General features: G+C 46.9%; 4 protein-coding genes across 4 annotated transcripts; 3 read left to right on the forward strand and 1 right to left on the reverse strand.

Annotated features, from left to right (window-relative positions):
* Nucleotides 1-247: 247 nt before the first annotated feature.
* On the forward strand, nt 248-4,283 carry LOC123047010 (probable protein phosphatase 2C 45). Its single transcript, XM_044470490.1, has 8 exons — nt 248-499; nt 1,715-1,842; nt 2,199-2,297; nt 2,391-2,546; nt 3,140-3,226; nt 3,305-3,396; nt 3,620-3,694; nt 3,791-4,283. The coding sequence occupies exons 1-8, from the start codon at nt 432-434 to the stop codon at nt 3,938-3,940; spliced, it is 855 nt and encodes a 284-aa protein (XP_044326425.1). The 5' UTR covers nt 248-431; the 3' UTR covers nt 3,941-4,283.
* A 5,821-nt stretch (nt 4,284-10,104) lies between these two features.
* On the forward strand, nt 10,105-13,306 carry LOC123047009 (uncharacterized). The gene is made up of 4 exons (XM_044470489.1): nt 10,105-10,480; nt 10,579-10,812; nt 11,249-12,460; nt 12,556-13,306. Exons 1-4 carry the CDS (start codon nt 10,212-10,214, stop codon nt 13,193-13,195), a joined length of 2,355 nt encoding a protein of 784 aa, XP_044326424.1. The 5' UTR covers nt 10,105-10,211; the 3' UTR covers nt 13,196-13,306.
* An 820-nt stretch (nt 13,307-14,126) lies between these two features.
* On the forward strand, nt 14,127-18,498 carry LOC123047011 (glutamine synthetase leaf isozyme, chloroplastic). The gene is made up of 14 exons (XM_044470491.1): nt 14,127-14,453; nt 14,568-14,853; nt 15,333-15,372; nt 15,566-15,669; nt 15,782-15,830; nt 15,948-16,054; nt 16,153-16,240; nt 16,354-16,482; nt 16,617-16,691; nt 17,005-17,058; nt 17,131-17,168; nt 17,528-17,687; nt 17,782-17,842; nt 18,096-18,498. The coding sequence occupies exons 2-14, from the start codon at nt 14,615-14,617 to the stop codon at nt 18,233-18,235; spliced, it is 1,284 nt and encodes a 427-aa protein (XP_044326426.1). The 5' UTR covers nt 14,127-14,453; nt 14,568-14,614; the 3' UTR covers nt 18,236-18,498.
* Nucleotides 18,499-21,704: 3,206 nt separating this feature from the next.
* LOC123042339 (uncharacterized) lies at nt 21,705-22,588 on the reverse strand. The gene is made up of 2 exons (XM_044464812.1): nt 22,285-22,588; nt 21,705-22,092 (listed from the first exon to the last, which is right to left on the reverse strand). Exons 1-2 carry the CDS (start codon nt 22,477-22,479, stop codon nt 21,922-21,924), a joined length of 366 nt encoding a protein of 121 aa, XP_044320747.1. The 5' UTR covers nt 22,480-22,588; the 3' UTR covers nt 21,705-21,921.
* Between the last annotated feature and the right edge of the window lie 574 nt (nt 22,589-23,162).

A 23,162-nucleotide genomic window follows, 5' to 3' on the forward strand; every position in this document is an offset into this window, starting at 1 on the left:
AGCGCATGTCCGGCTCACGTGCAGCGTCCGGGGCTGCGCGTTCTGGACGGTGGATCCATCCTCGATCTTGTCGAAGAATCCCCACCGCCGACCCTTCCCACGTTGGCTCACGTGAAAGGGGCCCGGGGGATCGGTTCGGTCGTCGCGCCCCGCACGCCACTCCACCGTGTGATGCGATGCGACGCGGTACGGGCCCGACAGCAAGGCAAGGGAATTACGCGCTGCTCCGAGGGCCTAAGTGCAAGAAATCCGACGACGAGGCGAGGGGGAGTGCCGGAGGAGCAGCTTCCTCCACTATAGAAGGAAAGGAAAGAAATGGACCAATCCCTCCCCCTCCGTCTCCGCTGCCCCCAAATCCCCCGAATTTGACCCGTTTCTCCGCCCCCCTCCTTTCTGCTCGGGTCGGTGAGTGGTCTCGACCCCCGGCGGGGATGGGGTACCTGAGCACCGTCATCGGCCACCCCACCGACGGATCGCCGGTCAGCGGCGGCGGCCTCAGGTTGGGAGCCACCCCCGTGTGTTTTGGCCCTTGTCTCTGCTTGATCTGCTCCAATTGCTCTAGTGGCAGTCCGATTCGTCGTCAATTCGATTCGGGGCGCACGCACGCCCCTAGCTCAGCCTCCGGCGTGCGGTGCGGGGCGGTGGTAAATGCAGTAAACCTCGTCGGTAGCTGCGGTTCAGGCACGCAATTTTGCCGAATGGGCGGCCTGGAACATCACACGGATTTGACTAGTTGTGATTTTGTTGCTATAGTACGAGCGAGGAGCTGTTTCCCTTCTCTGTAGCTCGTAATCGTTAGGCCACCTGCTGTTGGATAACCAAGGATGGTATTGGTCATCCAAAGAAAAGAAAATTCGTCTTGTGTTTTGGAACTGACAAATTTTGGCTGCTGTTATGCCTTTTTTTGTATTTATTTATTTAAATACGACGCCTAATTTCGTTCGCCAAGACACCGAACTCATAAGGAGACTGAATAGTTATGCTAGTGAGCTAAGCATATAACTCCTACCTTGTTGTCTTGAGTAAATCGAGGGTTATCCGGCACGTAGATCAAATGAATCCTTGGCATTCTGAGTTGGTATAAATGGATCTACTCGTGTGTAGTTTCATCATGCTATGGCAGCTCCTTTAGACAACATTTCTTCGTTTCTGCCTCCGCAAGCTAATAAGACATGGCATAGGTTCTGTCCTATTGGCTTGGTGCGTTTCATATCCCATTCCCGAGTCTGCCCTGCTCTGCTCTGCTTGTCTGGTATGTACGTTTTGGCTCGCGGCCATGGCCTCCCCCAAATTTTGCTCAATTCATTAACTAGGCAGGTTGATTTGGTGGTTGACTGTTGCCACATGAAACTGCTCAATTATTTGTCCTTCCCAATACCAGCCTCTGATCAGTACACGTTGGAGTAACATTTCTGGAATCACATATATATAGCGGTTGCTTCCAAATGAATTTTTCGGTACTAGTACATTTTTGGTAGCAGTTGCTTCCTGTAGTGAACTGTCGTTAGTATATAACTATTGTAGTGGCGCAATCCAGATACATGCAGTGATATGTTTGTATCCACTCCATGAATGGTACTATGGGATCTCTAGTAATGTAGCAACTCCATATTTGCATTACGTTATTATCGGCTAAAAGACCGGTCAATTAGGGCTGTTACTGTGTAGTTATTATACCTGTTTGCTCAGCATTTCTCATTTATTTTTCTGCCAGCCAGAATGGTAAGTTTAGCTATGGTTATGCGAGCTCCCTGGGTAAAAGGGCTTCCATGGAAGACTTCTATGAGACAAGAATTGAAAGTGTCGATGGGCAGCTTATTGGTTTATTCGGAGTTTTTGATGGTATGTATCATCTCTCTTCACGTAGTTTCTGTTCATGGCCAATTCTTATTTAAGCTTAGAACTTCGATAAGAGGGTGTTTTTCACATTTGGCACAATCTGCCAAAAGATCACACTTATATTTCTTATGTTGGACTTTAATCTGTCTAATATAGCGTAGCTAGCACCATAAAATTCTCTGCTCTTTGAAATGTATGTTGTTTTTGTGGCTAAAGCAACCATTAATCGAGGGGTTATTGGATAAAAGAACATATAAAATACTCACAGGGGGCACAATGAAGAAGTTAAAGTTGAACAAGCCAAGTAAATTTGCTATTTTCTTCCAAATCGGGTTGCTAAATGCACGGCTCATTTATAGGTCATGGTGGTGCTAAAGTAGCTGAGTATGTCAAACACAACCTCTTCAGCCATCTTCTTAGGCATCCAAAATTCATGAGCGACACAAAAGTGGCTATAGGTATCTCCTTGTTCTTTTGGCTACTAATCCGCTCGACCACCAAGTTGTGTGAATAAAACTAACATAATCATTGCATGGTATTGCTATCTGCAGATGATTCTTATAAAAGTACCGACAGTGAGTTCTTGGAATCTGACAGTACTCAAAACCAGTGTGGGTCAACAGCATCAACTGCTGTACTTGTTGGTGATCGTCTCTTTGTCGCAAATGTTGGAGACTCCAGGGCTATCATATGCAGGGCAGGAAATGGTAACCAACATTCAACATTTTTATTGCTTTTACTTCATACTTTCTGAGACCATGCATTTTCGTTTAGGACTTGTTCAATGAATATAGCAGAATGGACAAACTTAGTCTACTTCCAACCTACTAAAAAGTTATATGATTGCAATATGGATCAATATTTTTCATTAGTAACTGGGTTTTAAGGTTTTAGTTGATTATGGGAACATTCTATAAGGGATGTATTGGAAACAGTGTGCTGCAAATGTGTGTTATGACTTATGAGGTTGAGAGCACATCATTTACAGACATCTACTCAACAGTATGTTTTCATGCATGCTTGTAAAAGTTAAGAGCATGTTATACGATTATTTTATATTTGACTGGATGTATGATTATTTTGTTTTTAATGGAGGCCTTTCCTAAAGGCTTCAATGCTTGCCTCGTTTTATGAAAGTGCTGTTTTTGCCTGTAGATGCCAGTATTCTTCTTTCACACTAAACTAGTCAATAGGCTGATAGACTCAAGTTATTTTGATGGCAAACCAATGCGATGGGAAGTAAAGTAGTGGTAATACTTTTATCAGTTCTTCACTTAATGGGGTGTACTGGTTTTTGCAGCTGTACCTGTTTCGAAAGATCACAAGCCTGATCAGACAGATGAGCGGCAACGTATTGAAGAAGCTGGAGGTTTTGTTATGTGGGCAGGTATTGTGCACTGCAGTCTCTTCAAATTATCTGGATGGGATATGATTGCCTTTCTAATGATGGTTTTCTGTTCCATAGGAACATGGCGCGTTGGTGGTGTACTTGCTGTTTCTCGCGCTTTTGGTGACAAGCTCTTAAAGCAGTATGTAGTTGTGGATCCAGAGATCCGGGTACGAACTTTTGGAGTGTTTAATGTTTCTCATTTTATTTCTCTCTCTAACTGCATATGCATGTAAGTAGGCATTCATCTTCATGACTCTTTGCGAGTCACTGTACCAATAAAAGAACTACTCTTTCTGCATATGCCGTCTTGAGGGGCTTAAGAAATTTTGTTCTTTATATTCACCTTTAATAAATGATGATCGTGTTTAGTGATGCTTTGCTGGGTCATAGGAGGAAATCGTTGACGAGTCCCTGGAGTTTCTCATCCTTGCAAGCGATGGGCTATGGGATGTGGTCTCTAACGAGGTAATTCAAGAAAACAGAAGGATTTCAAAACCTGCATTATCCTTACCATATTCTGTGTGTTTGACCTGCCCTCTCTACACAATGTTTATATTGCAGGAGGCTGTCGACATGACCCGGTCCATACAAGACCCAGAGGAAGCTGCAAAGAGGCTCCTGCAGGAGGCATACAAGCGGGAGAGCAGCGACAACATAACCTGCGTCGTTGTGCGCTTCTTTCATGGTCAAGGGAGCAGCGGGCCTGCTTAAAGCAGGTGCGAAGAGTTACTCTCAACTTCTCAAGTGGCCGTTGTACTGTGATGACACACGTACATGCCTTGATTGATTCTTAAGGTTTAAACGAAGAGAAACTGGAAGTAGGAAAAGTGTACTCTGATACGAGAACAAAAGTTTAGGAACGAAGTGTGCCCTAGGCCTTAGGTTTAACAATAAATTTGCTGGTGATGAACTGATGATCGTTCATCGTGGTTTAGTCGTGGATGGTGCTGGGTCTGATGAGTGTGTTGTATCTTGGTGTGGATTGCCAAACCATGTGTGAGTGTGATGTAATATCCATAACTCTCCCAAGGTAAGTGATTATTGTTGTACTGAAGTTGAGTTGTTAGATGGGTCTTAATTTCGATGTTTTATTGTGTGTGTGTGTGTGTGTGTGTGTGTGTGTGTGTGTGGACTCTGGAGACTTTGTTCTACTTGATTGTGTTGTGTACATACAAAAACTTTGATGAGTGGCCTTGTACAGTTTTTTTTGCGGGGATAATGATTTTATTCCATGATAATATGATTACAATCTAGTGGCAGCAGGTCCTTGATACACGGTGGCCCCCTTTGCAACCATGCAGCTACTCTGCACGGCTGTAATTGGCCAACTGATCTGCTATCCTATTTTGACCTCTTTCTAAACAAGGTGCTAAACCACACACAGAATGGCATGTTCAGGCCTTAGACCAGCAGAAGATGGCTGAATTTAGTGTGCTTCTCGCCTGTAGGCGGGCAGTCCTCCCAGGATTTGTAGCATGCCTATCTCCTTGAGACGTGTCACTATATAGTTTCAGCGTTGCTCCCTTGGGTGTCATGGTTTTTATCTAGACCGGCCAGAAGAAACCTGCATGGAAAATAGGTTGAGTATCTCTGATCACATAAAGAACAATTAGCATCTTTTTTTCAGAATTGACCACATCGACATGAATCGCACGGATCTGTTCAAGCAGGTTTATTTTCATGAACAAAAGTATGCGGAATAAAAGCCAACGAGTAGTTTTTCCGATTGTTTTTTATCCAATCCAACCCATGCAGTCCCTGCAAAATTCTGAAACGGCAAACTTATGTATTGTCGTCCAATTCTCTGTAAGAACGGCATCACAGTCACAGAGAGGTATAGGAAAGAGAGAACAGGAAAAAGAAGGAAAAAGTCCAGGAAAAACAGAGCTTCTGAATTGTTCTTAGCAGAAAGAAGGAGAAAATGAGTGTGTGCATGGAGAACTCAGTCCACATCACGATTTCTGATCATCAAGGCATAGCGAGCCATGTTAGGTTCAGCGAGCGAGCCTTCGTTTGTTTCCATCATCGTCCTCCAAACCAAACCAAACCAAACCAAACCAAAATTCATGTAACAACGACACCACCACCGACAACTGAACTTAACACCAGCAAATTGACAACTCAAAAGGACGACACACATGTAGAGGGGCATCGATCGGTGCTCCTGCCCGCGATCAGAGGAAACACACAAGAGAAGGATCGAAGAAAAGGAAGAAGAAACTTGGGCGAAAAGTGACGGTGAAGAAAATGAGTGTGTGCATGGAGAACTCAGTCCACATCACGGTTTCTGATCATCAAGGCATACTGAGCCATGTTAGGTTCGGCGAGCGAGCCTTCGTTTGTTTCCATCATCGTCCTCCAAACCAAACCAAACCAAAATTCATGTAACAACGACACCACCACCGACAACTGAACTTAACACCAGCAAATTGGCAACTCAAAAGGACGACACACATGTAGAGGGGCATCGATTGGTGCTCCTACCCGCGATCAGAGGAAACACACAGGAGAAGGATCGAAGAAAAGGAAGAAGAAACTTGGGCGAAAATGACGAAGAAGAAAATGAGTGTGTGCATGGAGAACTCGGTCCACATCACGGTTTCTGATCATCAAGGCATACTGAGCCATGTTAGGTTCGGCGAGCGAGCCTTCGTTTGTTTCCATCATCGTCGTCCAAACCAAACCAAACCAAACCAAACCAAAATTCATGTAACAACGACACCACCACCGACAACTAAACTTAACACCAGCAAATTGGCAACTCAAAAGGACGACACACATGTAGAGGGGCATCGACCGGTGCTCCTGCCCGCGGTCAGAGGAAACACACAAGAGAAGGATCGAAGAAAAGGAAGAAGAAACTTGGGCGAAAAGTGACGGTGAAAAAAATGAGTGTGTGCATGGAGAACTCAGTCCACATCACGGTTTCTGATCATCAAGGCATACTGAGCCATGTTAGGTTCGGCGAGCGAGCCTTCGTTTGTTTCCATCATCGTCCTCCAAACCAAACCAAACCAAACCAAAATTCATGTAACAACGACACCACCACCGACAACTGAACTTAACACCAGCAAATTGGCAACTCAAAAGGACGACACACATGTAGAGGGGCATCAATCGGTGCTCCTGCCCGCGATCAGAGGAAACACACAAGAGAAGGATCGAAGAAAAGGAAGAAGAAACTTGGGCGAAAAGTGATGGTGAAGAAAATGAGTGTGTGCATGGAGAACTCAGTCCACATCACGGTTTCTGATCATCAAGGCATACTGAGCCATGTTAGGTACGGCGAGCGAGCCTTCGTTTGTTTCCATCATCGTTCTCCAAACCAAACCAAACCAAACCAAACCAAAATTCATGTAACACGACACCACCACCGACAACTGAACTTAACACCAGCAAATTGGCAACTCAAAAGGACGACACACATGTAGAGGGGCATCGATCGGTGCTCCTGCCCGCGATCAGAGGAAACACACAAGAGAAGGATCGAAGAAAAGGAAGAAGAAACTTGGGCGAAAAGTGACGGTGAAAAAAATGAGTGTGTGCATGGAGAACTCAGTCTACATCACGGTTTCTGATCATCAAGGCATACCGAGCCATGTTAGGTTCGGCGAGCGAGCCTTCGTTTGTTTCCATCATCGTCCTCCCAACCAAACCAAACCAAAATTCATGTAACAACAACACCACCACCGACAACTGAACTTAACACCAGCAAATTGGCAACTCAAAAGGACGACACACATGTAGAGGGGCATCGATCGGTGCTCCTGCCCGCGATCAGAGGAAACACACAAGAGAAGGATCGAAGAAAAGGAAGAAGAAACTTGGGCGAAAAGTGACGGTGAAGAAAATGAGTGTGTGCATGGAGAACTCAGTCCACATCACGGTTTCTGATCATCAAGGCATACTGAGCCATGTTATGTTCGGCGAGCGAGCCTTCGTTTGTTTCCATCATCGTCCTCCAAACCAAACCAAACCAAACCAAACCAAAATTCATGTAATAACGACACCACCACCGACAACTGAACTTAACACCAGCAAATTGGCAACTCAAAAGGACGACACACATGTAGAGGGGCATCGATCGGTGCTCCTGCCCGCAATCAGAGGAAACACACAAGAGAAGGATCGAAGAAAAGGAAGGAGAAACTTGGGCGAAAAGTGACGGTGAAAAAAATGAGTGTGTGCATGGAGAACTCAGTCCACATCACGGTTTCTGATCATCAAGGCATACTGAGCCATGTTAGGTTCGGCGAGCGAGCCTTCGTTTGTTTCCATCATCGTCCTCCCAACCAAACTAAACCGAAAACCACACGAAAATACCACCACCACTAACCGAACTTGGCATCAGCAAATTGGCAACTCAAAACAGACGATATCTAGCATAGTGTTAAAAACGTTCTTATATTATGGGACAGAGGGAGTATTAAAAGGGTTCACGCGATTGAAACTCATGCGATCGGACCAAAAACACAAACGAATGCAGAAGAGGAGGAGGATGAAGGAGAGCTGGCAAGAAGCTATATATAGCACGTGGAGGGAAGGCTACTGGATCGGATAAACTAATGGACTAGAGTCTGTGAGTGAGCTGCGGGTGCACAGGGAGAAGCGCAAGGGGCGGGTTTTATAGGCAAGAGCCAATGGTAAGTGGTCTTGGCGCCCAAGGCGTCGCGCGCGGTAGGTAGGTGTCGTGCTCAACGATGTGATGACCTTTTTCTTTCTGCTGCTTTCGAGGAGAAACTATAGAAAACGTGCCGGATAACCTTAATTTAAACGGCATGATTGCAAAGCCTGAGCTTGTTAACTGCTCCATGCGCTGCACAAGTATAGTGTTAATTTGTCTAATACGTCGTCCGTACGGTTTGAAGTTTGAATGCATCAATTGTTTTTCACCGGCTCCCGTGCCTTTTTCTGCCTAGTTCAATTCTAAACTGGTCCTCGTGTTTGTTTCGCCTTTCGAATCATGCCCAACTTCACCAGCCTGGTTCGGTTTAATGAAGACTAGGTACAGACCCCCATCCCCAGTGAGGTCGACTATGAAGGTGTTTGTGACGACTTTATCAATTTAAGATGATTTGCCGGCTCAGTTTTTCGGAGGTGCTCATAGGGATAGGGATGTGCGTGCGTGCGTGCATGCATTTCATATGAGTGAGCGGATGCTCGTATATGTGAACAACTTTGATTTACCGTGTTAAAAAAACATATCCCAGCAATGGTGGAAGTGTGGTCTTTTCTTTCTTTTTGGGGAAAAGATTCAGATCTATTATAGAAAAAAAGTTCATCACCATCTCAAACATAATAAAATTTACATCGAGGTCTCTAAACCACCGAACAACTACTATCGTTGCTAGAAGAGTCGTCGACGTGCCGCTCTCGCACTCCCCTACGGGAGATGCCTTGATCTTGTCCATGACAACTGAAGAGTCTTTATGCGCGTGCCCCCAAGGACTAGCGCCTTGGAGCCATAGTCATCATCGCTGGACCCTTGAATATATTTGAAGCAACTGACACTAAATCTTGCCGCCGCACACGCACGACGAGAAAAACCCTAACCTCGCCGTCCCAAAGAGATGGCAGGAGCTCCGTCAACTACGTCCAGATGGACGAACTCGGGAGGATCGAAGCACGAAAAACAAACTTGAAGAAGAAACACTGCCATCCGCCCAAGCACCGCATCTGCGAAACTAAAAATCCCTAACCTAAACTACTACCAAGAAAGGAATCAGGATTCTCCTCCCCCGCCATCGGCCGTAGGAGCGGCTGACAGAGGGGAGGCGAATCCATGGGCTCACTGACAAATCCTGGAGAGGGGAGTTTGCCCTAGCCGCCAAAGGACTATAAGACAAACCTTGAGTGCAACTTTGCCCTAATAATGAGGTTTCTTAGTCCCCAGTCTTGAAATACACTCGATGAAAATGATATAGGGGTTCGATTTCCGAGGTTGCAACTCCAACTCCAGCTTGGAGTGCGTTCTTTTCAAACATGTACATGTTGGCATGTTTAGAAAAGAGAGCATACCGGGAACCCATCACGTACCCATCAGCGCATGCTAACTACTTATAATTTTGGTTTGCCCTTGGTCGGAAAACCACGTCTCTCTATGCGATGTCCTGAAGGTGAGGTGAGCCACCTCGATATACATCATTCCAGTGTCGTTGGGAATGTGACAGATTCTTCTCTTCCATGGCATTCCATATATGTAAATAAAAAATATTACCCGCCGCCTCTTTCGATATTCTTCAAACATCCATTTCACAAAGCATCAATTGAGGGGGAGGGGGGGGGGGGGAGGGAGGTGGCCGCCGTCCGAATATCTCCTCCATGAATATGTTATTACACTAGTGGTTGGGGTCCGTCGTTGCGGGCCTCTTGAGTGAAAGTTATGCTTGTAAGTTGTATTTCTCTCTCAAAAAAAAAACTCAACTGCATCTCAAAATTTAAAAGCAAATTTTCTCACAACACGTGAACATCACGTCCATCTCAAAAAGAAAAAGAAAAAGCCTAAAAAACATTCTTAAAATAAAAAAGAAACAAAAGTCTTACTTTCATCTTTAAAAAATAATCTCCAAAAAAACTTTTCTCCAAAAAAAAAATCTCAATTTCATCTTCCAAAAAAAACAAAAAGTTTCTCAGTTTCATCTTAAAAAAAATCAAAAAAATTCTTGCCACGACCAACCATCATGCGCCACATGGCCATGCTGGTTGGCCGTCATTCTGGCATATTTTTTTTTTGAGGGGGCCATTCTCGCATAGCTTAATGGTTTTGATTTCAGTCAACTGTGTTGGCGCTACCCTTGAAGCCAGCCAGCCCTCGTAGAAAGCGTAATATGACGAGGCAGCTTCAAAAAAAAATAAAAATGACGAGGCAACGTACTGTCCGCCACCGAAGAGGCAACACGGGCACGAACCCTTCACGTTTCCACAATCCCGTCGCCGCACAGCCTCCTCCGACGCCGCCACGAGCCGTCGCGAGACGGCCGGAATGGAAAATCCCGGCGGGGCGAGGAAGAAGAAGAGGAGGAAGGGAAGCGGCGGCGAGGCGGCCGCCTCCTTCGACCGCGACGTCTTCCCCATCCTCCTCGCGGCCGTCGCGCCAACCACCCGGCCGAACCAGCGCGCCTCCTCCTCCTCCGCCGCCGCCGCCGCCGCGCGCCTCCTGCGCCGCCTTCTCTCCCGCTCGCCGCCGGCGCCACCGCTCTCCCCTCTCCCGAGATCCCTCGTCGCGCTTCTGCCGCTCCTCCTCACCTCCAGGTACCAAAAAGGGAACCCCCTCCTCGTTTCTGTTATCGCATCACTGAACTCGTGGTTTTAGCCTGCTCAGTTAATTTGGGTTACGATTTGTGATGCAGCTCGCATTCTGTGGCCGCGCTGAGCTGCGAGGTGATGGGCGCGGCGGCGCTGCAGTCCATGGAGGCCGGCGAGACGCTGGTATCCGACGGCGGGATCGCCAGTGGCTTGGCGCGGGCGTTGGGGACTAGCAGCCAGCGTGTGTCCGAGGCTGCCTGCAATGCTGTGATGGATCTCTCGGCGTCTCCGGTTGGCAGGGAACGTCTCTCGGGCTCCCCTGTTCTGCCCAGGCTATTGTGAGCATCCAACCTGCTGTTCTAGGTTAAAGCATATTTTAGCTTATAGTTTGTTTGATTGCCATGAATTGTCTTCCAGAGATTCAGCGAAATTTTGATTTAACTTGTATGTCCTAGAATTTTCATTGTGTTCATGCACTAGCCTGTTTTTCTACTGAAGATTCTGAATATGTGGAAGTGCGAATAAACTTCAGAAGGATGAAAACCACCTTTTATCTTCACAAGACAAGTTAAGCTATGTGTACATTATTAAGCCATCACAGTTTTTGGCATCAAACCATCAAACGTTTTTTATCATGCGATTATATATAGCTTTTGTATTTTACCGGCTATATTTAGAACTAGGCTAGCATCACAGTCTGTGTAATTGGTGAAAGAGATACTCCTTGTATGTACTTCCTGAATATCTTCAGTCAGTGGAATTGACTTCCTTTAGGTACCTATTTTCTCAGGTGGAATCTATTTCTGCGGTTGTCGGTAGCAGGAGCACCGAGTGCCAAGCAAGGATGTCAGAGCCAGATAAATGTTTGAACTTGATCATTGACACAGTGGTGCTCATGGTGAACTCCTGTAAAGTCGACAAGTTGCACAATCTGCAGCAAGAGCTAGTTAGAAAAGTTATGCATTTGTTGTATGAATTATGGAGCCAAGTTATACTCTTACGATCATCAGCTGACTGCAGCAACTGGAAGGATCAACTCCAAAGCAGACCAGATGAGATATCTGAAGCTATTTTTAGGCTTTCGATGGATCTTTCTTATCCAGCCCACCTGGAATCTGATGAGGTCAGAGAAAGCTTTTTTGGACAAACGGAATCTGACTTCGAAAAGTTTGCCCTGATGTACTGGGAAAACTCTCCTTATTTATACAGGAAGAAACAAAGTGATCTGGAGGGGGATGCCGTGTTCACTACATTGCATAATGCTTTTGATCTTAGAACACCTGATTCCATCATTGAGTCACTCATACAGGGGCTTGTTTCCTGCCCTGCTATTGCTTCGGATGAACTCAACATAAATTCATTTCTCCATGAGGCTCATGATTCCTTGGGTGCTCCTGTGAAGTATAGGCAAGATGTAAGAGTCGTGAGAACACGAGATCAGTGCTCAACAGGATCTTGGATGGAGGAGCATTTCTTCGATGATGGAATGGTCTTCCCGGATGCAACTGCATTTGTTGAAAAATGTAAGGGCGCAATCAGGAATGGTTTCTCAATTGCCTTGCGTGGCATGGAGTTCCGATCCGAAAAGATTGCTGCTATAGCCTCTGCTCTAGCTGATCTATTTGGTCAGCCTTCTGTAGGGGCCAACATATACTTCTCACCCCCAAGATCTCAAGGCCTGGCTCGGCATTATGACGACCACTGTGTGCTTGTTTGGCAACTACTTGGGTGCAAGAAGTGGAAGATCTGGCCCAATACAAAGTCAATTTTGCCTAGACTATATGAACCCTTTCACTCTTTAGATGGCTTGGTGGATGATAGTGGCGGAAGGGTGGAAGTTCTACATGAAGGAGACATAATGTATGTTCCTAGAGGCCATGTGCATGAGGCTCACACTGACGTAGACGAAGGTGAATCTGAAGCCAATGCATCTGCCAATTACTCGCTACATTTGACCCTTGCCATCGAGGTCGAGCCACCCTTTGAGTGAGTATTCTTCCTGTCTACTAAGATATAAAAGGCATTCATGGCTTGCATGTCTAGAGGTTCTGTTTCTGACCATGTATCTACCTTTGTTACAGGTGGGAAGGATTCATACACATTGCTCTTCACTGCTGGTTGGAGGAGCAGAAACTTGTGGGGAGCTCTGGATCCGTCGAGTCCAGGATGGAAGAACAAGCTCCATTGTTTGCTCTCCTGCTGCATGTGGCCATCAGGCTGCTCTCGGATGACGATCCTACTCTCAGGAAGGCGTGCATGGTGGCGGCAAAGTTCCCGTCATCCAGTAACTCCCTTCCAATGTCCCATCTGAACTCTCTCAGAAGCAGCCAGAGATCAACCTTCTCCGAGATACTCGACAAGATCGACAAAAGCTGCAGCTTCGAGGATGCGCTGAGGTCGATCGAGCTCGCGGTCAAGGCGAGGAACGATGAGCCCTTCCAGTGGATGTCCTGGCTCAGACATCTCCCGCAGCAGCAGCACGGTCTCGGGAGGATCGACTTCTGCGACGTCCTGGGACCCCTGGAAGAACTTGTCGACATGTTCAGCTCCGACAGCGAGGGAGCCTCGGCTGATTTCGCCGAGTTCAGGTCGAGGTTCTGTAGGCGCGCCGTGTACGACGGTGCTCGCAGGGAGTTCGAGTCGCTGCTCAGCATGTACAGGACGGCTCGGTCGCGGTACGCCAAGGGCATGCTGGCGCTGCACGGGAAGCATGGAGGCTAGTCTAATTTCCGGATCAGTTCTTGTACACACCGCGGGCGGTGGCCTTGACGTTTTGCAGCATCGGTCGTTTGTTTGTTCGGTCTTGCAACGAACCCGGTTCCACTTTTGACATGCTACGATGTACTAGGATAAAATCACCTACTACTAGCGTGGTTGCACTTGCACGATGTACTAGGATAAAATCCCATGTGTTGTGCTGCTGCTACCGGGCGCTGTCACTGCCAGTCCACGGCACTGCACCGGCCGGCTCGCTCGTTCGACCGGGAGTGGAAGTGGGCCTAGCTTGGGTGCCCCCATGACGGACTGAGATCCGGTGACTTGCTGTGGGCGAGTCATCGGTGAACAGTACAGTGCCTTGCTCCCCTCTCTACACCGTCAGATCAAAAATCTATGGACAGATCTGTATGAACAGCAAAACAACAGGCGAATTCCTGTAGCGCATGCACTGTAGTCGGGTCACTGTAGCCGGATTCCTGTAGCATAATCCCTGTAGCATATCCTGTAGCTCATACACTGTACCTTTCAGCTGTTCACACGAATCTGTCCATAGATTTTTGATTAGACGGTGTGGAGAGAGGAGCAAGGCATCATACTGTTCACCTGTGACTCGCTCACGGCAAGTCACCGGATCTCAGTCCCCCCATGACAGGCCACCCGACCCAAAAAACACGCTGCACCTGACAAAGGGGATGAAGGGATGACAGTCCGTCCGTCCATCCATCCATCATCCTATACGGCTACACCCCCAATTATTGTCCCCGGGGTCAATGAGACACGCCGCACAGCACATAGTTTGCTTGCGTTGCGTTGCGGTGCAGGTCTTGCTCCGCTCTGATGCATCTGGCTGGGTTTGGTTGGAGAGGTCGCCTGGCTGGGCTGGGTATGGCGGGAGGCGGACGTGACAAGGAGAGGCAGCCGCATCTTTCATTTCATATCCGGAGCCGGGGGAGGGAAGGAACAAGGAACATATTGTAAACTCTATCCGAGATGTGTGTGCCTTCTTTGGACGGTTTTTTGCCTCCGGTGCAGCTGCAAGGGCCGCCTCAAATCTCGTCCACCCAGAGCCCTATCGCCTAATCAAGAGCCAGATGCCACTGCCCGCGCCGCGGCCACTAGAATCTCCCCCGCAATCTAAATTACTTATACCACCGGCCTCCGCTTCCATAAATAATATTTCCAGCGCGATCTCGCAAGGTCGTTCCGCCCCCCTTCCCTCCCTCCTCTCCTCCCTCGTCTCGTCCCCGTCGTTGTCTCTCCGGTGAGTACTGCGGACTCCTCGATGCAATGCTTGTTCGTTTCTCCGTTGCATTCGCCGCCGGCGAGCGATCGGCGCTAATGGCGCTGTTTGCTTTTCTGTGCTTTGGTTGATCAGCTAGCGCTGAAGGGGAAGGCGGCGGAGTAAGTAAGCAAGCAGCGGCGATGGCGCAGGCGGTGGTGCCGGCGATGCAGTGCCAGGTGGGCGTGCGGGGCAGGTCGGCCGTCCCGGCGAGGCAGCCCGCGGGCAGGGTGTGGGGCGTCAGGAGGACCGCCCGCGCCGCCTCCGGCTTCAAGGTGCTCGCCCTCGGCCCGGAGACCACCGGCGTCATCCAGAGGATGCAGCAGCTGCTCGACATGGACACCACGCCCTTCACCGACAAGATCATCGCCGAGTACATCTGGTACGTGCGCACTGCTACGCGCCCTTCCCCGCAAATGTCGCCGCTCTTTTCTCGTCAGCGGACCCTGTTCGCTTCCATGGATTGATTGACTTCCATGAGAGCACTCTAGTACTGTAGTAGCTTGGGATAGGCCAAGCCTGCACTTTCAGGGGATTACACTGGATTAGATTAGATTAGATTAGATTAGATTAGATTAGCACGGGAGCGAGCAGTGCAGTGCGGATTTGCACCCTTAAAGTCGATACTCACTGCTAATAATAGACAAAGTTTTCAAGGCCTGGTGGGTGATTTGTCTTTTGCCCTTTTTAGTTCCCGCACTTGAATAAGATTTAGCAGGGGAGTGGACACACCACTTTTGGGGAGCAACCAGGAGTCGATCCTGTCATGCCATGCACCACTATTATGTTTCTAGTAGCATTTTACTGTTAACAAATCTGACCATTTCGCCTTTTCTTTCTTTCTTTCTTCGCTTTGTGCAGGGTTGGAGGATCTGGAATTGACCTCAGAAGCAAATCAAGGGTACTCACCCCATATCTTCATGCTCATCACGATTATCGCTGTTTCCTTGCATGCATAGTTTGCACTAGTGTTCTTCCGGGATGAGCTGTCATTTTTCTCCACAAGTTTAGGGGATGAGCAGTTGACTGCAGAGTATTGTTTCTCTACTTCCTATTTTTGCTACTGACAAGAAAATGCAATGCTACTGTTTCAGACGATTTCGAAGCCAGTGGAGGACCCGTCAGAGCTACCGAAATGGAACTACGATGGATCGAGCACAGGCCAGGCTCCTGGAGAAGACAGTGAAGTCATCCTATAGTAAGCGGGAAATTACTGTCCATGTTTTCGGCCTTTGCAGCCTTGCACACACAGAGTATTCTAGATTTTGGCTTTTGCTAACTCTGTTCATGTTTTTCTATCCTGCTTTCAGCCCACAGGCCATATTCAAGGACCCATTCCGAGGAGGCAACAACATACTGGTACCTTTCTGAATGTGCTTTATGTTAATCATGAAGAGATGATTAATACCAGTGGTCACTTTACTGGTTACATGTGTAAAATCGGCTTGTTAGTTAATACGGAATTTGGTTTTTCAGGTTATCTGTGACACCTACACACCACAAGGGGAACCCATCCCTACTAACAAACGACACATGGCTGCACAAATCTTCAGTGACCCCAAGGTCACTTCACAAGTGCCATGGTAACTAAGTGTCGAGTAACTCTGTGCTACATAAAAAACCTGCTATTTTTTTAGCTCACATTTGTTTGCACACGAAGTTGAAACATTTGCTTTTCTAGGTTTGGAATCGAACAGGAGTACACTCTGATGCAGAGGGATGTGAACTGGCCTCTTGGCTGGCCTGTTGGAGGGTACCCTGGCCCCCAGGTACTGCATCAAGAGGCTTGATTTACCAGATGACGATAAATCTTAGGCTGACTGAAATATACACTTCATTGAACAAACAACCAAGTAGTAATATTTTTGCTGAAATGTTGCAGGGTCCATACTACTGCGCCGTAGGATCAGACAAGTCATTTGGCCGTGACATTTCAGATGCTCACTACAAGGCATGCCTTTACGCCGGAATTGAAATCAGTGGAACAAACGGGGAGGTCATGCCTGGTCAGGTATGCCTCCGTATTTATATGCGTGCATGAATTATTCTTGTTATGTGTGAATCAGTGTGATGTTTTTGACCTCTTCTTTTAAAGGAAAATCGAACTGTTTAATAACTGAAAATTTACAACCTGTATTCATGCAGTGGGAGTACCAGGTTGGACCCAGCGTTGGTATTGATGCAGGAGATCACATATGGGCTTCAAGATACATTCTCGAGGTACTTCAAACAACTATCCATGGTCCCCTGATGGCCTGATATCACAGTGTTTTTGTTATTTGCTTTTAATTAGCATAATATGACTAATAAGTCGACTCTCTTTTTTACATTATCGAAAACCCGATAGGTGCATGTGCTATGAGTTTATGATTTATTTTGACACTTTGAAGAATGCCCTTCGTAAATACCATAAAAACAGTTTTCACTAAAACATCAAATCTAATAAATCCACAACTGATCAGGTGACCATTCTTTGTGATATTATTTTCTCATTAATAAGACTTCTAATTATCGTCCTACTCACTGTTATCAGAGAATCACGGAGCAAGCTGGTGTCGTGCTCACCCTTGACCCAAAACCAATCCAGGTATATTCCTGTAAGTTGTTTGAAGCACTTTATATATTAGAAATTACTAGTCTGAAGATTTATCTGATGTAGGGTGACTGGAATGGAGCTGGCTGCCACACAAATTACAGGTTTCACTCTTTTCTGTTAATATTTGTTCATCTGGTGTAACTTTTATAAAGTATATCTTGCCCTGTTTTTCTTAAGAAACCTATATCTTGCCACATGTATATATTAAAAAAAAAATCAGAAAACCTATTGCAGCTGACTAGTTGTGTTGAAGTAAATACTAAGTGAAAATATTCCTCGAGATACTATATTTCAAACAGGGCATGGATGTTCAGTGTTGGTTATTTTAGAATTATTATCATATGTTATTCAGAATAGACATGTATTTACTAACGTTTTTAGTAGTTTTTCTCAATACCCGATAGAGCATCACCTTAATTTGCAAGTGATAAACCGTGTTGTCTTGTTGTTGCAAATGTAGCACATTGAGCATGCGTGAGGATGGAGGTTTCGACGTGATCAAGAAGGCAATCCTGAACCTTTCACTCCGCCATGACTTGCACATAGCCGCATATGGTGAAGGAAACGAACGGAGGTTGACAGGGCTACATGAGACAGCTAGCATATCAGACTTCTCATGGGTATGGCTGGAGCAAACCTTTTCTTTCATTTTTGGTTGTATTTTACTTCCTGTTTATTTGCAAGTTATACTGATCATAACACTTTGTTTATCAGGGTGTCGCGAATCGTGGCTGCTCTATTCGTGTGGGGCGAGAGACTGAGGCAAAGGGCAAAGGTATTTGCTCTCCCTTGTTCTGCAAAACTTTGCAATGGTTGGGAATGCAGAAAAAGAATTATGACATCCCAAATAAAATTCAAGTACATTGGGCAAGCCTAAGTCTTGCGGAGCAGAAAAGGAATTATGACAACCCAAATAAAATTCAAATTAACCTCTTGCATATATTATACTGGTAATCTGCTGTCACCTATGTGTTGTAGCTTGGTAGTCTGCATTTTTGAACTGAAAACGATACCTTGTTGCCCAACAGGATACCTGGAGGACCGTCGCCCGGCCTCGAACATGGACCCATACACCGTGACGGCGCTGCTGGCCGAGACCACGATCCTGTGGGAGCCGACCCTCGAGGCAGAGGCCCTCGCTGCCAAGAAGCTGGCGCTGAAGGTATGAAGGACCTGAAAAGGCCGAATTCTTCCGGGGAAAAGAAAATAAATCGGCGAGACCGTTGGCCGTCCATTCTTGTTGATCCTGTGGTTCCGTCGGGGCACTGTCTGTACAAAATCCTCACAGTTTGTAGAACCACTTCGCATGTTTTTTCGCTTGAACTGAGTCCATTTGATCTGTTGGGTCTGTACACTGTACCTGAGTCCATTCGGAGAACTACGTTATTAAAAGGATAATGAATCACACAAAGGATTATTTTTTCCTTTCAACTTGGCCCGTCTGCTCGATTGGTGCACAGCCTTGGGCCCGGCGTGTGCGCTCGTCGCAGATGTATCGGTTTTCGGCCCGTTTTCCCTACAAGTTGGTTTAATTCCGTTCTTCTTAATGAAAAGACAGAGCTCTTGCCTGTTTGCTCGAAAAGAAAACTTGGTCCGTCTGTAAATGTCAGTGCCCCGTACGAAGCTGCGAGGCGCCGCTATGACCACTGTGGAGGAGGGCGGTCCGTTTGCAGATGGTCGCTGCCGGCTGGCACTGTTGCCGGACGGCCCTCTCTTTCTCTCTCAGTTCGAGCACACACGCTCTGAAGCAACGAGACAAGGAATTATGCTGCGCAAAGTTCTGCTGCTTTTCTGTTCTTCTTTTCCTTTTATTCAGTAATAACAGATCGTGCCGTACGGCTGTGCTGCATAGCTTGCAACTAGCTCCATAATGCCTGTGCCATCCCACGGACGAAGTCGTGCAGCTGGCATACTCCCTATACGCATGGAGCACACAGCGAGCGTGCCCTTGTGCAGATACTGAACTTAACAGAAAAGTAGTGAAGAAACTGCTAACTGAAAACGCCTGTCTGACTTTGGCTGCCATGGCAGCGTTTATTTGCGCAACTGAATTATGCCGATAGCCACCCTGTGCCCACTGCGCAATGGCGAGTTGGCGACATCCGACATGTCCACACGGCTGCCGTGCGGCGCCACTGGCATGGGAGTCCATGGGAGGGACTGAGATCCGGTGACTTGCTGTGGGCGAGTCATCGGTGAACAGTACAGTGCCTTGCTCCCCTCTCTACACCGTCAGATCAAAAATCTATGGACAGATCTATATGAACAGCAAAACAGCAGGCGAATTCCTGTAGCGCATGCACTGTAGTCGGGTCACTGTAGCCGGATTCCTGTAGCATAATCCCTGTAGCATATCCTGTAGCTCATACACTGTACCTTTCAGCTGTTCACACGAATCTGTCCATAGATTTTTGATCAGACGGTGTGGAGAGGGGAGCAAGGCACCATACTGTTCACCTGTGACTCGCTCACGGCAAGTCACCGGATCTTAGGGTATGTTTGGATTGTGCCCCATCTAGCCCTACCAAATTATTGGCATGGCCAACTTGAAGGCAAGACCAAAAAATTGGCAGGTTATGGCTGTTTGGTTTGTAGCCCATAGCACTTGCCAACTTTTTGGCAAAACCATTGGCCAGCGTTTGGTTTGAAGCCAAATATTTGGCAACCTTGATTGGACTGTGTTTGGTTTGGTTCCAAAATGCATGCCAGCCAAAAAGTGATCAGCATCAGACACTACCTCACATATATCACATGACATTAATACAAATTTTCAATTTAGAAACACACAGAGAGACAAACTGTAAGCATGCATTTCATAAATTGACAATGACATGGTTCAACTAATACATTAGATAACTCATATTGTTCGATACATCAGATTAATCATCAAGGAGGCTAAATAAAATTCACATAGTAACCAAGTCTTTACCAGACCAAGTAAGTCATACTAGTCAGACTAGCACGAAGTCTGCTCCATATAAACAAAATATGATGCACCCAGCCTGCTCTATATAGACAAAATATGCATGATGTATGTTACCCATGCTCCTAGCGGTAAACAAAAGGAAGCCGCAATCTCTATCTAGTCATGTGGCCATTCAGTGAGCAGTTGCAGATCCACCATTGCCACCATCTTCTTGAAACCGAGGCTCGAAGAAGCTAAGGACCCACTGTCCAAGAATTGTTTCATCAGCATAGTTGAGGTAACTACGAAAGATATCTTGATCTGGCTTGGATAGATATGCTACAATCTCAAGTTTATCCTTAGCTGGTATGGTAAGGGCATTTATCCGCTTCCAAAGGTTTGCATATGGATCTGTAGGTGGCATTGGTTGCACAGAAACAATAGGAGATGCAAGAGAGTCAGCTAGCTTCTTGATACCTGCTTCTAACCAGTACCAAGGATGCACAACTTGTAAAAAAAATACACCTTGATGGACAAAAAATCGAAGCATGTCTCAGTAGTTAACTATGTATATCCAACTTCAAAAAATCCACCTTAATGTTCTAAAAATAGAGACCATACATATGGCACAAAAAGGGAAGAACAGACCATACTACTTTCAGAACCATACCAGGTTAATTAACTAATTAACATCATTATTCTCATGTGATTTGACTTGCGTCAAATAAAGAACATGGATCACCCAAAAAAAAACAAAGAATATGGATGAGAGTCTCATATGTTTTTACTTGCAGCAAACCAACAACATGCACGGGAGTCCCATTCCAATTTTACTTCCAGCAAACAGGGAAGAGGATTCAACAAGCAATTCTCAGATCTAGCAAGTAGTACCTCCGTACAATACATACATCCATAAGGGGATGATGGGGATTTGAGCTCACAAATCAGACCATAGAAAAGGGGATCGGAGTAGTGTTGGATGGGGATTTCAGTGGCTGACCTTGGAGCGTAGCTTGACTGGGAGAGGAGGGCGAGAGGTGGAGCAGCGTCGCCGGTCGCCGGCCGCCGGAGAAGCTGGCACCGACGCAGAACGCGGCCGCCCGGTGATTGGATCGAGAGCGCTTCTGTGCGTGGAGATAAGAGAGATGGGGAAAGTGGCGAACAGGTGGGGAAAAATCAATCGTGCCTTTTATATCACGGTGGCTGGCTCGCGCCAGATTTGGCAGCCAATATTTTGGCGGCTGATTTCCGCGCCGCTGTTTCGCCCGCGAGTTGGCGAAAACGGTACGCGGGCGCGCCCAAGTCGACGATGGCGAGCCAAAAATGGTACCAGACCAAACGCTAGCCAAATATCGTGGGCGTGACCAATTTTTTGGTAAGGCTAGTGTTGGTCACCATCCAAACAGCCCCTTAGTCCCCATGGGAGCCTCCCAGGTTCCCCACCCGTGCACACTTCACCGTGCTTTGCCCTGGGTGGCCACGACAGCGCCGTATGTGGAGTGCGTGTGCCGTGCGTTCCGCGTTTGGTGGTGTTGAACCTGCTGGGTGCACGGTGCACCCCACGGATCATCGTCGTCATCGAGTGCCGCCCGCCGGAGCCAACCCCCGACAAACAGCGACTGTACCATACAGCGAACCAACAAAGGCACAAGTTATTTTTTGATAAAGCGTGAATTTTACTAACTCAAAATGAAGCATCAAGGGGACATAAACACGATGCACACCCGGCCTCAAGCAACAAAGGCCAAAAACTGGACTACTATGTATCTCGATTTTTCTTTTTAACGAAGATCCATATCAAATCGTGGGCCATCTTTTACAAAGACGGCGAGGAACCCAAGATACACCAATTCCATAAAACCGGACTACTACTACTTTGCTAAAGGCACAAAGAGCAGGACATTGAACTGGACAAGATTACACACGAAATGAAGAGCCGGAGGCCTATCCTATGGTTTGGGGTGCTTTTTGTGCGCCGGCAGGGAGCTGTGGCCGTGCATGGCCACGCCGCTGTAGTCCGCGCTGGAGATCAACCCTTCCGTCGCAACCGCGTCCTCGTCCTCGTTCCTCCAGCCTGCCTTCTTCCTCTCTTCAGCACTCTCCACTCCCATAGGTACAACCTGCACATGTGCACCTCATCGCCATGTATTTTCCTCTGAGCAAAACAATTTTCTTCTGAGCAGAAAATGGTGTGTGCTTCGTGCAGAGACAGGCACACAGCTGAATAACAGCCGCAGAGTCTCTGCGCAAAGCACAAGAGAAACCCTGTTTTTGCGTTTCTGAAGCTTTTGGGGGGAGACATGTGAACTGACCTCATGATGCTGCTCGTGCTCGCCTTCACGCCGGTAATGGTGGTGTGCTGGCTCTTCTCGGCCTTTGCGACCTAGAACACGACCTTGTAGACTGTCCAGGGAGGGGTACTGAAGAGAAGATCGGGAGGAGGCATCGTCCGCAAGAGCGGCTAGAAGAAGGCTTGAAACACACACTACGGCGAGCAGCTTTTCCATGGTGGTGCCTGTGGCAGATGACAATAATGGAGAGAGCGACGAGAAGAGGAAGCTCTTGTAGAACGCTCTCTCATCCGTGTCTTTGCTAAGGTACACATGATGCAAAATGCATACTGGCGCCTAGGCTTAGGCATATTTGTAAATTAGGCCCCATTTGAAGAACGAAAATGTCACCACGTAATCGGCTTGGAGTCAGCATGACATTGTCGATGGCAGTCAAAAAGTCTTCCTTGCCCCTAAGGATTAGGGCTGGAATTTGAGCCAAGTCAAGCCTGGCTCGACTCGTTAAAGCTTGTTTCGTTTTTTAGATAGAATTGTTTGGACCATAACTAGATAGGATTGTAAAAAAAAAAAGAGTGTCGATTCTTGGAAAAGCTGGGGAGGGAGAATCGTCCAAAACAATTGACCCTTAATCTTGGTTGATAATATTGATATAGATTTACTTTGTGTAGCGTGTATAATCTTTTCAACCCTCTGTGTTAGCATAATGTGATCTTAATTATCTCAGTCTGTGAGCCATAACATCACATGTGACTGAACCTGGGAGTCATGAGCGAGAGGAAATGTCTAACAGTGGAGTGTACAACAATAATTTGGTAGTAGGGGCCGGCATGGGGAACCACCACATTTGGCTACTTGTTGCCGTATGCCTTCTTTTTCTCGTGGGGATCCCTGCTAAAACC

This window comes from Triticum aestivum, chromosome 2B (assembly GCF_018294505.1).
Source record: "Triticum aestivum cultivar Chinese Spring chromosome 2B, IWGSC CS RefSeq v2.1, whole genome shotgun sequence".
Classification (NCBI taxonomy): domain Eukaryota; kingdom Viridiplantae; phylum Streptophyta; class Magnoliopsida; order Poales; family Poaceae; genus Triticum; species Triticum aestivum.

Coding starts and splice junctions, on each gene's coding strand:
- LOC123042339 (XM_044464812.1), bottom strand. CDS start 22,479: ATGGAAAAGCTGCTCGCCGTAGTGTGTGTTTCAAGCCTTCTTCTAGCC. Junction 22,093..22,284: donor AGCACGAGCAGCATCATGAG/GTCAGTTCACAT, acceptor GCACATGTGCAG/GTTGTACCTATGGGAGTGGA.
- LOC123047011 (XM_044470491.1), top strand. CDS start 14,615: ATGGCGCAGGCGGTGGTGCCGGCGATGCAGTGCCAGGTGGGCGTGCGG. Junction 16,692..17,004: donor CTTCAAGATACATTCTCGAG/GTACTTCAAACA, acceptor CACTGTTATCAG/AGAATCACGGAGCAAGCTGG. Junction 17,169..17,527: donor GGCTGCCACACAAATTACAG/GTTTCACTCTTT, acceptor TTGCAAATGTAG/CACATTGAGCATGCGTGAGG.
- LOC123047010 (XM_044470490.1), top strand. CDS start 432: ATGGGGTACCTGAGCACCGTCATCGGCCACCCCACCGACGGATCGCCG. Junction 1,843..2,198: donor TTTATTCGGAGTTTTTGATG/GTATGTATCATC, acceptor GCTCATTTATAG/GTCATGGTGGTGCTAAAGTA. Junction 2,298..2,390: donor CGACACAAAAGTGGCTATAG/GTATCTCCTTGT, acceptor TGCTATCTGCAG/ATGATTCTTATAAAAGTACC.
- LOC123047009 (XM_044470489.1), top strand. CDS start 10,212: ATGGAAAATCCCGGCGGGGCGAGGAAGAAGAAGAGGAGGAAGGGAAGC. Junction 10,481..10,578: donor CCGCTCCTCCTCACCTCCAG/GTACCAAAAAGG, acceptor TTTGTGATGCAG/CTCGCATTCTGTGGCCGCGC. Junction 10,813..11,248: donor CCTGTTCTGCCCAGGCTATT/GTGAGCATCCAA, acceptor GACTTCCTTTAG/GTACCTATTTTCTCAGGTGG.